Raw genomic sequence first — 11640 nt, 5'->3', positions numbered from 1 at the left:
TTCTATGAATTTCTTATTATACTTTAAATAGTTTATTAAAGTTCATCATTTGTTTATGATCAATATATATATATATATATATAAACATCTATTGCTATAAAATAAACCCTTCTAATAAATTAGTTTAAATTCAAAATGTTTTCTAAACTTTGAGCAAGTTTCTTCCTTGAAAACTTATTAATCACTCTATTACGACCATTTTCACCCAATTTAACTTTAGTACTTTCATCCAAATTATAATGTTTCATAATAATTTTGGCCCATTTTGAGAAATCACCAGTTTCAGTATAACCAGTTGCTTCATCAAGATTGTTACCATTATAATTTACAACAGTCTCTAAGGGACCACCAAAATTGATTGCCAAAACTGGAGTTTTCGCCAACATTGCTTCAAGAGGCACTATTCCAAAATGTTCTCTTGGTGGTGTGTAAAGCAATAATTCTGTTTGTTGGATCAATGAGTTTTTAAGTTGAGTTGAAATCGATGGTAAAAACAACACATCTACAGATGGTGGCATCATGATCAATTTTCCTCTAATAGTAAAGTTAATTAAATTCAACTCATCACATAATGTTGATAATTCTGCAAGATATTCAACATTTTCAGCAACTCTACTATCATATCCACCAGCAATTACTAATCTTGGCTTCTTATTGGTGACCATTAACTTATTCATTCTAGCAAATGATTTTATTGCCAATTCAATATTCTTAGATCTTTCAAATCGATTGATTGATAAAAAAAATGGCGAGTCATTGAAAAACTTTGATACTTCGGTATTAGATGATGCATTTGTATCGACATCAGTTTCAGTATCAACACATGGATAAACCACTTGAGGATCAATATGATTTAATTTCTTAAAAGTGTCATGGAAAATCTGTTTAGTAAAATTTGAATTAACAACAATTTGATCACTTGACCCCGTGGTATACTCTTCAATAGCATCGAAGGGCACTCTATATAATTTCTTTAAAAAGCTAGTTCTTCTTACTAGTAACTGATCAGGGAAATGACAATAAAATAATACTTGACAATTTGAATTACAAAATGTTTTCAATAATGGGATGCAGAATGATAATTGATCAACAATAAAATAATCATAATCTTTAATTGTGCCAGTGAATATTAACCAACAAACTAAATAGAATTGTCTTAAAATTGCAAAAAAAATATGAAGCTTGCCAAATAAGTTGGTTGGTAATGAATCTCCATGAACTGAAACTTTCAATTGACCTGAACTGACTTCTTCAAAACAGTGTGTTAAATCACAATGTGATGTATAAATAATGATATCATGACCAAAATCTTGTAACCCCACAGCTGCATCAACAACTAATCTTTCTGCTCCACCAATTCCAAGATCAGGATGAATAAATGCAATTTTCTTGTTATCTTGTCGTTTTGACATTTACGGTAGAAGGGGTAGGTGGGTAGAATGGACGGAGTATTCTTTATGGTAGTTGTGTGGTTAGTTGGGTTGAATTTTTTTTTTTTTTTGGTTTAATTTTTTTTTTAGTCTATTGAGATTTAAAAGATTTTCTTCGTCTTTAGTATTAACTACTGTTACTTCCATGAAACATTACAAGAAATTGGCAAATAGAGCTAATGTTTTAGATACGTTAATGAAGGTAGACTATTTACATCTTTTGACGGTATTTTAACCTATTTCTTTTGATTTCTTTTTGAACAAATTTTGTTGGAATTTTCATTCGAAATTATGTTCAAATGTTTTCTCACATTAAACTACATTTCTCTTACAATACAATAATAAACTTATAATTAATTATAAACAATGACCTAATATATATATATATATATAGTTATTTTTAAAATAATATCACTTACTATTGGAACTTTTCTTGACTATTTTTGTCCTAAATGTTCAGTAGAGTGCTCTCAATCAACGATTTTTCAAGAACTATTAACACCCAGAAATAAACGAATAAAACAACAAGTAAATCTAACGATTCAATTCAATTATGTGGACATCACTGTTATATCTATTCCAATCAATTGTAAAGTTGTTGGTTTATTTCTTTCAATTGCGGCATAAAACATGGGAGCAAGTTTTCTTATATTTAATCTTGCCAATCTATTTCCCATAAACAGATCAATTCTTCAAATACTGACACCTTTTATCCAAGTAAAATAGAAATAATCATTATTCTAATTTCTGTCTAATGTTAACCAATCAATCTAGGCGCCAATTAAAGTATAGAGCTGCATATATCAAGCAACAAGACTATCTCCATATATGTAGAAATAGTCCACTCTTAAGATAACCTGTTCGATAGATACCAACTAAATATTAACAGATCTATTCTCCATTCATGAGTATAATGACCATCTGGCCTACTTTCTAATCCAGATTGTAAAACACAAACAAACCCTATGAATCCTGTTTGATTGTTAGCATGTAGAAAACATCAATCTTGAAGTGGTATAATTGTTAGTTGCATTTACCATATGTTGAATATATTATATCTCTAGTTATTAGGTTGCAAAGTAATACAAGAAACCATAAAAATTATTGAAAAAATATCCATTAAACAAATGCATTTATGCCTCTTTCAATATCAGATCAGGTTTGTAAATGGCAATATATTATTATGTGGATTAATTCATTTGTAGGTTTATTTTTTATAATAGAATGGCTGCGAAAACAGTATTTTATGAGAAATTTCTCCCCAGTCGGGTAAATTTAATTCTAAACCATCAGAAAACTTCTTTTTCTTATTTCCAATTCTTTTTTTCAAGAAGAGTCTAGCCGGGTAGGGTTTATACAGGCTAAAATCTGACAAAATTTGACCATATTCTTTTATGACATTAACTAATGGAAAATGAGCTCCTGATTTCAATGGTACCATTAGTTTCAACGTAGCACAATTATTGAGCAAGTTATAGCAAATTTGATTTTCCAAAAACACATAGTAAAGACAGAATCCATCAAAAAAATAAATTACATCAGTCTAGCCGGGTAGACTTCATGTATGTGAAAATATGACCATAATGTTTTATGACATTAAATGATGGAGAATGAAATTCTGACTTCAACGGTACTATTCGTTCCGCTGTAGCATTAATATTGAGTGAGTTATGGCAAAATTTAATTTTTTCGAACTCTTAAGTCAGCAAGTTTGAAATTTTGAAAATTTTTTGAAATTTTTTCAGAAACCAAGAATGAAGGTAAAACCCACCAAAAAAAAATTCCCACCAAAATCAAAAATTTGACCCTAATGTTTTATGACATTAACTAATGGAAAATGAGCTCCTGATTTCAATGGTGTCATTATTTTCAACGTAGCACAAATATTGGGTGAGTTATAGCAAATTTGATTTTCCAGAAATGCATAGTAAAAGCAGTGCTTTGCAAAAAAAATAAATTACATCAGTCTAGCCGGGTATGATTCATATATAGGTAAAAATCTGACCAATTTTTTTTGATGACATTAAATGATGGAGAATGACTCGCTGATTTCAATAATACCATTGGTTTCAATATAACTCAAATACTGGGTGAATTATAGCCGATTGTATTTTGAGGACATAGATGTATGCAAAGATGAGGATTTCGTTCGAAACCTGCAGATACTTAGACATCAAATAATAACAGAATTGTTGATCAATATAACGAAAGTACATTTGAACCATAAAAAACAAGCTTTATTATAATCACAATCATAATTTATCCTGCTGTGTAATACTTTAGCTAGTTGTATTAATATCAATGTGGTTGGTTACCAAGCTGGTAGTACAAACATAGTGTAGACAATAAGAAATGAGAAAAAGACCAGCAGCACTCTCTAGAAATAAAGCAGAGCTGTCTTGAGAACGAAAGAGCAGCAATCATGCAACCTAGTGGCTATTATTTATGATTTGAGAAAATAAAGATATAGTTTCTGCTAAACACAAATGAAGCAAAAGTGGCAAACACATGTTAATTGTCTCAATTGACTAGTAGCAAGTAGTAGACATTAACTTCAAACAAAGACACTAACACCCTCCACAATATGTATAATGTCAGTAATGTTCTAATCAGCAATGAAATTTGAGTCATACGATTTGTTATTGTCGTCTTGTTTAACCATCTTTATACTTTTCCTATCATTGTTAGAATCAGAATCCGATTGTCGTTGTTATCCCTCTTTTCCGATGGTTCATTTCTTGTCAGAGCATTTGTTTGAAGTGATATTGGTAGTCTTGTATCCTGCTTCTCATTTCTTTCCATTGTCTTCAAGCACTCTATTTGTAAAAAACCAACACAACTATCCATATTGATAGTCTATAAAGACTGACATGCCCTGATGTAGACGCATACGATAAGTTCCCCATTGAAATCTGTTTGTTGGTATTACTTGAATTATGGATACTTAGGGAAAACTCTAAATCTTTACCGCAATAAAATAAAAATTAATCCAGCCACTTGTCCAACACCCATAATACTTTTATAAAACAACTTAGTATATCCTTATTTTCCAAATAGTTCAATAAACTGTTTCATTTTTCAATATTTTGCTCATAATCTCTTTCTTGTTGTTGAAATATCAATTAGTATTTTATAGTGTTTCCAATACGAATTAAATCCCAAGCATGAAGTAACACCAAATACACAAGGTAGTAGTGAATGACTCTTGATCAAACTAAATATAAGATCATCAATTTTCCATATGCTCTTAAACATTATACTGAAACCATATTGATTGATCTGGCAAAAGGAAACAATAAATAATAAAATGTACCCAGTTGACAAAATGATAGCCAGTAGAATATTTACCCCATTAGCACTAACACTTTCAACACTACGTGCCATATCTTCGTTTAAACTCCCAATAACAATGATTCTTATCCCATAGACACTCAATATGACAAACCTGTTGGCCTTCCTATTGTAAACCAGTTTTCATTGAAATTAAGTGTTCTCTTCATTAAAATTCAACCATACACAAGAAGTCTTGGGGAAATCAAATTCATCACAAATTGTATCATAATTAACAAAGGCATTCCCGATAGAAGCCATGCATCTAAAACTTTATGAACGGACAATTCTTAAATGTTGTAACAATCTTGTGGCTTTTCTAGAACTTCTTAGACGAGTATTCCCATATATCTCCACAGGATTTTTGACAGTTTCCAAGACAGCTTGATGAACGAACGGGATATATCATCTTCATTAATATCCAATGAAAAATTGATGAGTACTTCTTTTTTGACCATTAGCAGAGGGTATAGTTCATAATCAAAACAAACTGCCCATCGTCTATCTCCACTAATGCCATCTATAATTGTTGGATCTGGAATACCCAATTTTCACTTGACTGTTGATACACAACACCAGAATGAAATATATTTTATCAATACTATTTTATATATCTTCAAATGTGTATACCATTTTGATTAATTGATGATGTAGTTCAGAAGAAAGTAGAGTGGACGATGTGTAAGAGTTATTTTTATGCTTGAGAAAATTTTTTTGTTTTTTTTTTTTCCTTTGTACGTGGCTAACCAAAGGTCCTATATTTATGCTCTCTATACAAACTCTGCCAAATAAGTACAAGAACAGTTAACACCCAACTCCCTTGACTTTGCTCAGTGGATAAGATGATAAGTGTTTCCTGCATTATTAGTAGAATATGATTGATTTTAGTCTGACCAACCATACTTCATTCTACCAACAACTATGAATTTATATTGTAGTAGTAAATGTTGAATTCTATGTAACCAAACAGCAATCAACTTCCAGTGATGACTCTCCCAAAGGGATTCTCACATATACTTATAATCCAACTTGTCTCTCCCTAACACACATTGAGTTTAATTTTTAAACAGGATTAATTCTAATGCATCAATGGCATATAATAGTTGGTTGGATTTTCCTTAATCAGTTCAACATAACAATAACCATATTACTCAATAATGACAATAACCAACTTAACATGTATATAGTATTACCTTATCAAGCTTACACACCAGTAATAAGTTAATACTAGTTGAATTCACTTCACTTGCCCTTAATGAAATTCTGTGATGAGAACAACCATTCACTTCAATACTTTAGTTGATGTATTAACAACTAATCAAATTAATTGTTGATGAACAAGGGTGAGGATATGAAACTTAGCTGAGTGGTAAGTAATTCCCCAAGAAGCTTCTGTTCATGTCTCGACGTTTCCTCAATAGGAGCAGTACAACAACAAAAGATTATTATGAAGTGGGACATTAGACTCTAAACATGGAAGTTCCAAATGATATTGACCACAGCACATCCTATTAAGAAACGCATTACAATCCAATAAAATGACTAATTCAGACTTCCTAGTATAAACTGTCTTATTATTCATCTGTAGCTCACAACCAATTAGGTTAATTGAACCATGAACTGGGAATTACCATTAAGTCAATTCTGAGTTCTTACCATTAATATGTAAACCAAGGTGACAACAACCTAGTTCAAAAACAGCATATTCTCTACCAAAGTTAAGACCTGGAACCAAACCTGAACCATCTATTAATGCATCACTAATGCTGGATAAGTAACGACCATGCACGGTGGGGCGACGACAACATAAGCTTGTCCTGGTTTGGCAAAAGCTTGTATAAAAATATTATCGACAATGAAATAACTTACGTCAATACCTGGCTAACCTTGACCAACATCTCTAACAGCTTGACTTAACAAATTAATTTCATGATGTTAGCTTTTTGGATACCAGTAACCAATTTTTTGTTGTTCTTCAAAGCAAAACCAAAAGCAAATATGACAACGCTTTCAGACTTGATTCTTGTCAAAATGTTCAAGAATTCAACAACATCTGGTTATGATTGATGTTGCAACCCAATATATTTACCTTCAGTATATTCACTGATTTAGGAAGAATCAATATCATCGTAAATGCTCTTAACACCTGGAATGTTCTTAATAAAAACTAATGAAGCTTAAATATCGAATTCCTTTTTTAATCAATGATTTGGCAAATTTCAATCTCTAATAAAATAATTAAAGTGATTTCAAGATATCAATCATGATGTTCCAAATATGGCAACTAATCAAGAATCTATACTTTTCCAAAAGTCAAAAAATTGATCACCAATAAAATACTTGTTGGGGATATCAATTACTGCTTTGAGACAACCAATAGGAAGAACTTGTTATAGTTTCACTCATAATCCTGGACTTCTAATAATGAGAATTAAATCACTCTTTATTCATTTAACGATTCCTAGGTGTGCATCATAAACATCCATATCAATTAGTAAATAATAATCTGTTTAACCATTAGTACTATCCAGCTTCACTCATTAAAATAATTAAACCCATTTTCATAAACATGATAACAACTGATAAACTAAACCCAGTAGATGACTATGACACCAATACCAAAAGTGGCTAGTTCTGTTAAATTCATTAATCCTAAGTACATTTCCATTGTACATTTATTAATTTCATTGAAATATGGCTATTAGGTAGATTTACCGACCAGCGTCTAAAATAATGGGGACTTCTTTAAAAGCAATACAATAACAAATGACCAATAATTACTTGACGCCCTTGACTAAGTATCTCTGTAACTCTCAAACATTATTAATTCACTATCATCCTATTCATTCTCTTGATTGAAGTAGTTAAGTCTAATATCCCGCCAAACAAAACTGGAAACCACTAACCGCTATCACAATAAATTACAACTCATGGCGTCAATGGAACTATTCATACATTCTCATAGGGATCTAAACTTGAATAAACAATTGATTGAATGATTTATGTTGTGCTAGTTGAGGTGTTTCAATATAACTTGTTGTGTACTAATGAGATTGATAAAGTTGGTTGTAAAAAAAAAGTTGTAAGAAAAGGTTGTAAGAAATTGGTTGTAAGAAAAGATTCTAAGAAATTAGGCTTGAGAAAAAATAATAGACGCCAGAAAAATACCCAAAAAAATCCTAGTAAAAACCATTATGCATGGGAGAAATAAGTTCCGAACCTTGCATGAAACTTGCATATTTATGTCCGAATTTGCCTAAAATTTGTATGTATTTTGAGCACGGGTACACGACTTTCTTAACTCCGACCTGGTCACGTGACTTTTTCCATACAAATTCCTGCATTTTCTGCATATACTTGCATGTTAACTCCGTGACTTAGGAAGGATGAGACGCAACAGAGAGGACACAATAACACACTCAATACTCTTCCCATGCACACCCAGACCTCCCATTTTCTAGCCTAATTATCAATCAAGCCTCAATCTCAGATTGAAAACGATCGATAAAAAATTGAGTGAGATATTGCAGATTGAAATATTTCACCACCGATTTTAACAAATATGCTACCAACTTACCACCTCCCCATAGTTAATATTACACCTCTCAATAAAATAATCAGTTTTCATCTCTACATAATGTTATTACTATCACATGATAGGCAGAGTCTAGAAGTATCATAAGCTTAATTGAAACACAATAAATCAAGTATACCACACCCAGTATTAAAGAAACATTGATATTTCCCAAATCCTAGGGTATTGACCACCAAAAAAAACACCACAAAATCATTTCCGCAATAGTTAAGGATGGAAATTGAAGTGTGGGCGGTAGAGGGGTGCTACAAGAGCCAATCAGGTGCCGATTTGTAGGCTACAGTTGTGGTTGTTGAAACCGAGAGTATGTTTAGTAGCGGCATTTAGTTGGGAGCTGTATGAGCAAAAAGGCCGTTTTGCCCATAGTTAAGAGCATGCTCGTAAACTCCGTTTGTAATGGTACAACCAGTTGGAGCAGTAAAACTGCCCAATGGGTGCCGATTTGTAGCCAAACATGAACATTGTTAAAGCCGTCATAACCGATCCAAAGATCAGTTGTGGCATGTTCTCTGGGACAAAAAAGGCCGTTTTTGCCATAGTTAAGAGCACCCCCTTTCTGTAGATCAACGAATTGAAGTCAGAATTTGGGGGCTCTGGTGCCGATTTGTAGAGGAAGGTTATGGAGTTTGGAACCGAGAGTATTGATTTGATCAATGGTGTTTTCATTGTTGGAGGGCAAAAAGTGCGAGATGGCCAGAAAAGTCGTGCGCAGGGCATTTTGGAAAAACAGCGATTACTGGTGAACAAGGACGTCTTCAAAGACCAGACTAGGGCCGATTTGAACCGACATCAATCTAGATTGTTGGGTATAACTTTGGTTTAAATCGGCTAAAAATTGGAGGAGTTATTAAAGAAAATATTTTGGTGGTCCATCTCCGTGTTTTGGTTGGCGAAGAATGGATCAACGAGTATTGATGCTACAAAGGTGAAACTAGTGCCGATTTGTAGCCACAGGATGTAACTATCTATCACTGAAAGAACCGTTAAAAAAGGTGTTGAAACAGGACCTGTAGAGCAAAAAAGGCCGTTTTCGCCATAGTTAAGAAAAAACCATTTTGATCCGCGAGCCACCAAATTACCAGTTTCTGCGCTACAAAGATCAAACTGGTGCCGATTTGTAGCCACAGGATGTAACTACTAACACCGAGAGAGCCATTGAAAAAGGTCTTTAAACAGGACCTGTAGAACAAAAAAGGCCGTTTTGGCCATAGTTAAGGAAATCGCAGTTATGTCCAGTCAAAACAAGGCGACGAATAGAAGCGCTACAAAAGTCAAACTAGTGCCGATTTGTAGCCACGTGTTATGGCTACGAACCCCATGAGAACTGTTAGAAACGGTATCCAACTGCATACTGGGGGACAAAAAAGGCCGTTTTGGCCATAGTTAAGGGTCAAAATAGTGGTTTATTGTTGACAGAAGATCGAGTATAGACGAGTAAATGGTAAGGCTAGTGCCGATTTGGAACCACAAAATGTGAGTACCAAAGCCGTTAGATACTGTTTGAAAACCTATTTAGATGAAAGCTGTGGGACAAAAAAGGCCGTTTTGGCCATAGTTAAGAAACACACCGATTTTAGTTTTGACTACTGCTCGACCAATAGATGCGCTACAACGACCAAACCAACACCATTTTGAAGCCAAGACAAATCTCTATTATGCACACAAACAGTGACTGAGGTAGGCGAATTATTAGAGATGCTACAATAAAAAAGGCCGTTTTTATAAGGGAATTAACAGGTGTGCTTACATAATTTACATTTTGTGAAATTGGTTCAATTTAACGACTAAGTTGTCTATTTATGATTCTGTGATATCCAGCATGAGTTTTAAATTTAACTGTAATTAGTTTGAATAGAAGTATGTGCAAAAATAACCCTCTGGTAGCCATAATGATATCGCATTAAACCAATATATATGCCACATCTCCAAATTATTGGACCCATTGAAATACCTTGAAGAGTTCTAACTAGAAATAAAGTACTAGCAATTGGTTCCTGAAAGTAGTGAGTAGTTTCTTGTGTGTGAATTAACTTGAAATTGTCATTAATAGGAAAATATCCTAAATGTTTCAGGAGTTTTTAGTGTGTGTATCTAGGTGGAAATAAACCAAGTTGATTTCTTTCTATATGTGGATCATCTCGAAGGTGTTGTCTCTCAATGGGAGTGCTATGTGTGTCAGTGGTTTTCATTATGCTGATTTATATGAATTTCCAATAAATGGGAACCTCCTTGGATGTAAGGTATGTGGTAATAGTTTCTAATCCGGAAATGACCAAAATATTTCGGTAGAATAAACTATTCTAATTCATTTGGAAAGAACTTGCTGGTACTTTATATCTGAAAACAGTTAGTACTTCTGAGTATGTGAGTCACTTGGTAATTATATACACACTGATTGCCTGAAACTGGTTAGCAGGGTTAGCTATTATAAATTATAAGAAAGTGAAATACTACCATTTTGTTGGTTTCAGTAGTTTGGACTATTTGGAAGAGAAATGTGATGGGTCAAAAGGGATGAATGTTTGTCGTGATGATATATTTCTGCGCGTTTCATAAGAGGAAGAGGAAATGTAAACAAACACGTAATTAGGAAATGAAAAGTACACGTATTCATCGTGTGATGGCCACAGGTAGTGCATAACATTAGTAGTGTTTTAACCATTTAGGCATGGATGACTCTTAATCATCTCGTGACAATGACTCAAATTGTATGACTATCTCACGTGTACAAGTATTTGATGGCCATATTTGAATATCAAAATGAACCTTTGTGGACTCAAAATATTGATGGTAATGTTATTTAATAGCCAAACAGTTGAATGGTTCTTTTTAGGAGGTGTTATAGAGGAAATAGACACAACGAGTTAGAAATTCAACTATTGTAGAAAGTTTGAAGTAAAGTTTGGCTCAATATTTTTGCAAAATATAAAAAAATGTAGAATTAAAAATATGTGACACAAAATTGGTAGTTGCAAATAATTAATCCAAACAAATCACCAAGAAAGCCAGACTTTACACTTATTTTACTTAGCCAAGTATCTCCAATAGCTTCTGATATTACTGGACACACACCAGATAACTTTGATTAAGACTTGTAGCTCAAATTGTCTAACTTCTGGTGTATTCTTCATTGATCGTGCAAGATACAATTTTATAAAACACCATTGGTGATTATCAAGAAAAACGCGACATACAAATTATTTTTGTGTAATCTACGTTACGAATATCTCACCTGAGTGAACACGAAAACTCTTAACATAACTACTACTATTGAGAAAGATACAC

General features: G+C 32.9%; 1 protein-coding gene and 1 pseudogene across 1 annotated transcript, besides 5 other annotated features; both read right to left on the bottom strand. All coding sequences in view use genetic code 12, as the record gives it.

Moving 5' to 3' along the window:
* Positions 1-119: 119 nt before the first annotated feature.
* Positions 120-1412, bottom strand: CD36_64500 (alpha-1,3-mannosyltransferase, putative; the record flags this gene model as incomplete). Its single annotated transcript, XM_002421115.1, has 1 exon — positions 120-1412. The coding sequence occupies one exon, from the start codon at positions 1410-1412 to the stop codon at positions 120-122; it is 1293 nt and encodes a 430-aa protein (XP_002421160.1).
* A 1372-nt stretch (positions 1413-2784) lies between these two features.
* Positions 2785-8546: a repeat region (HOK region).
* Positions 2785-11640: part of a repeat region (core RPS domain consists of a single partial RPS unit of 1535bp; orientation FT antisense) that runs on past the window's edge.
* On the bottom strand, positions 6406-6961 carry CD36_64495 (annotated as a pseudogene).
* Positions 6406-6961: a sequence feature (Similar to Pichia stipitis IDH1;~degraded pseudogene in HOK region of MRS).
* Positions 8547-10081: a tandem repeat (RPS (RePeat Sequence) domain; single, partial RPS unit of 1535 bp).
* Positions 10082-11640: part of a repeat region (RB2 region) that runs on past the window's edge.

Source organism: Candida dubliniensis, chromosome 6, assembly GCF_000026945.1.
Source record: "Candida dubliniensis CD36 chromosome 6, complete sequence".
Lineage (NCBI taxonomy): Eukaryota > Fungi > Ascomycota > Pichiomycetes > Serinales > Debaryomycetaceae > Candida > Candida dubliniensis.
The sequence above is the reverse complement of the archived record's forward strand: the minus strand, read 5'-3'. Positions and strand labels throughout refer to the sequence as shown.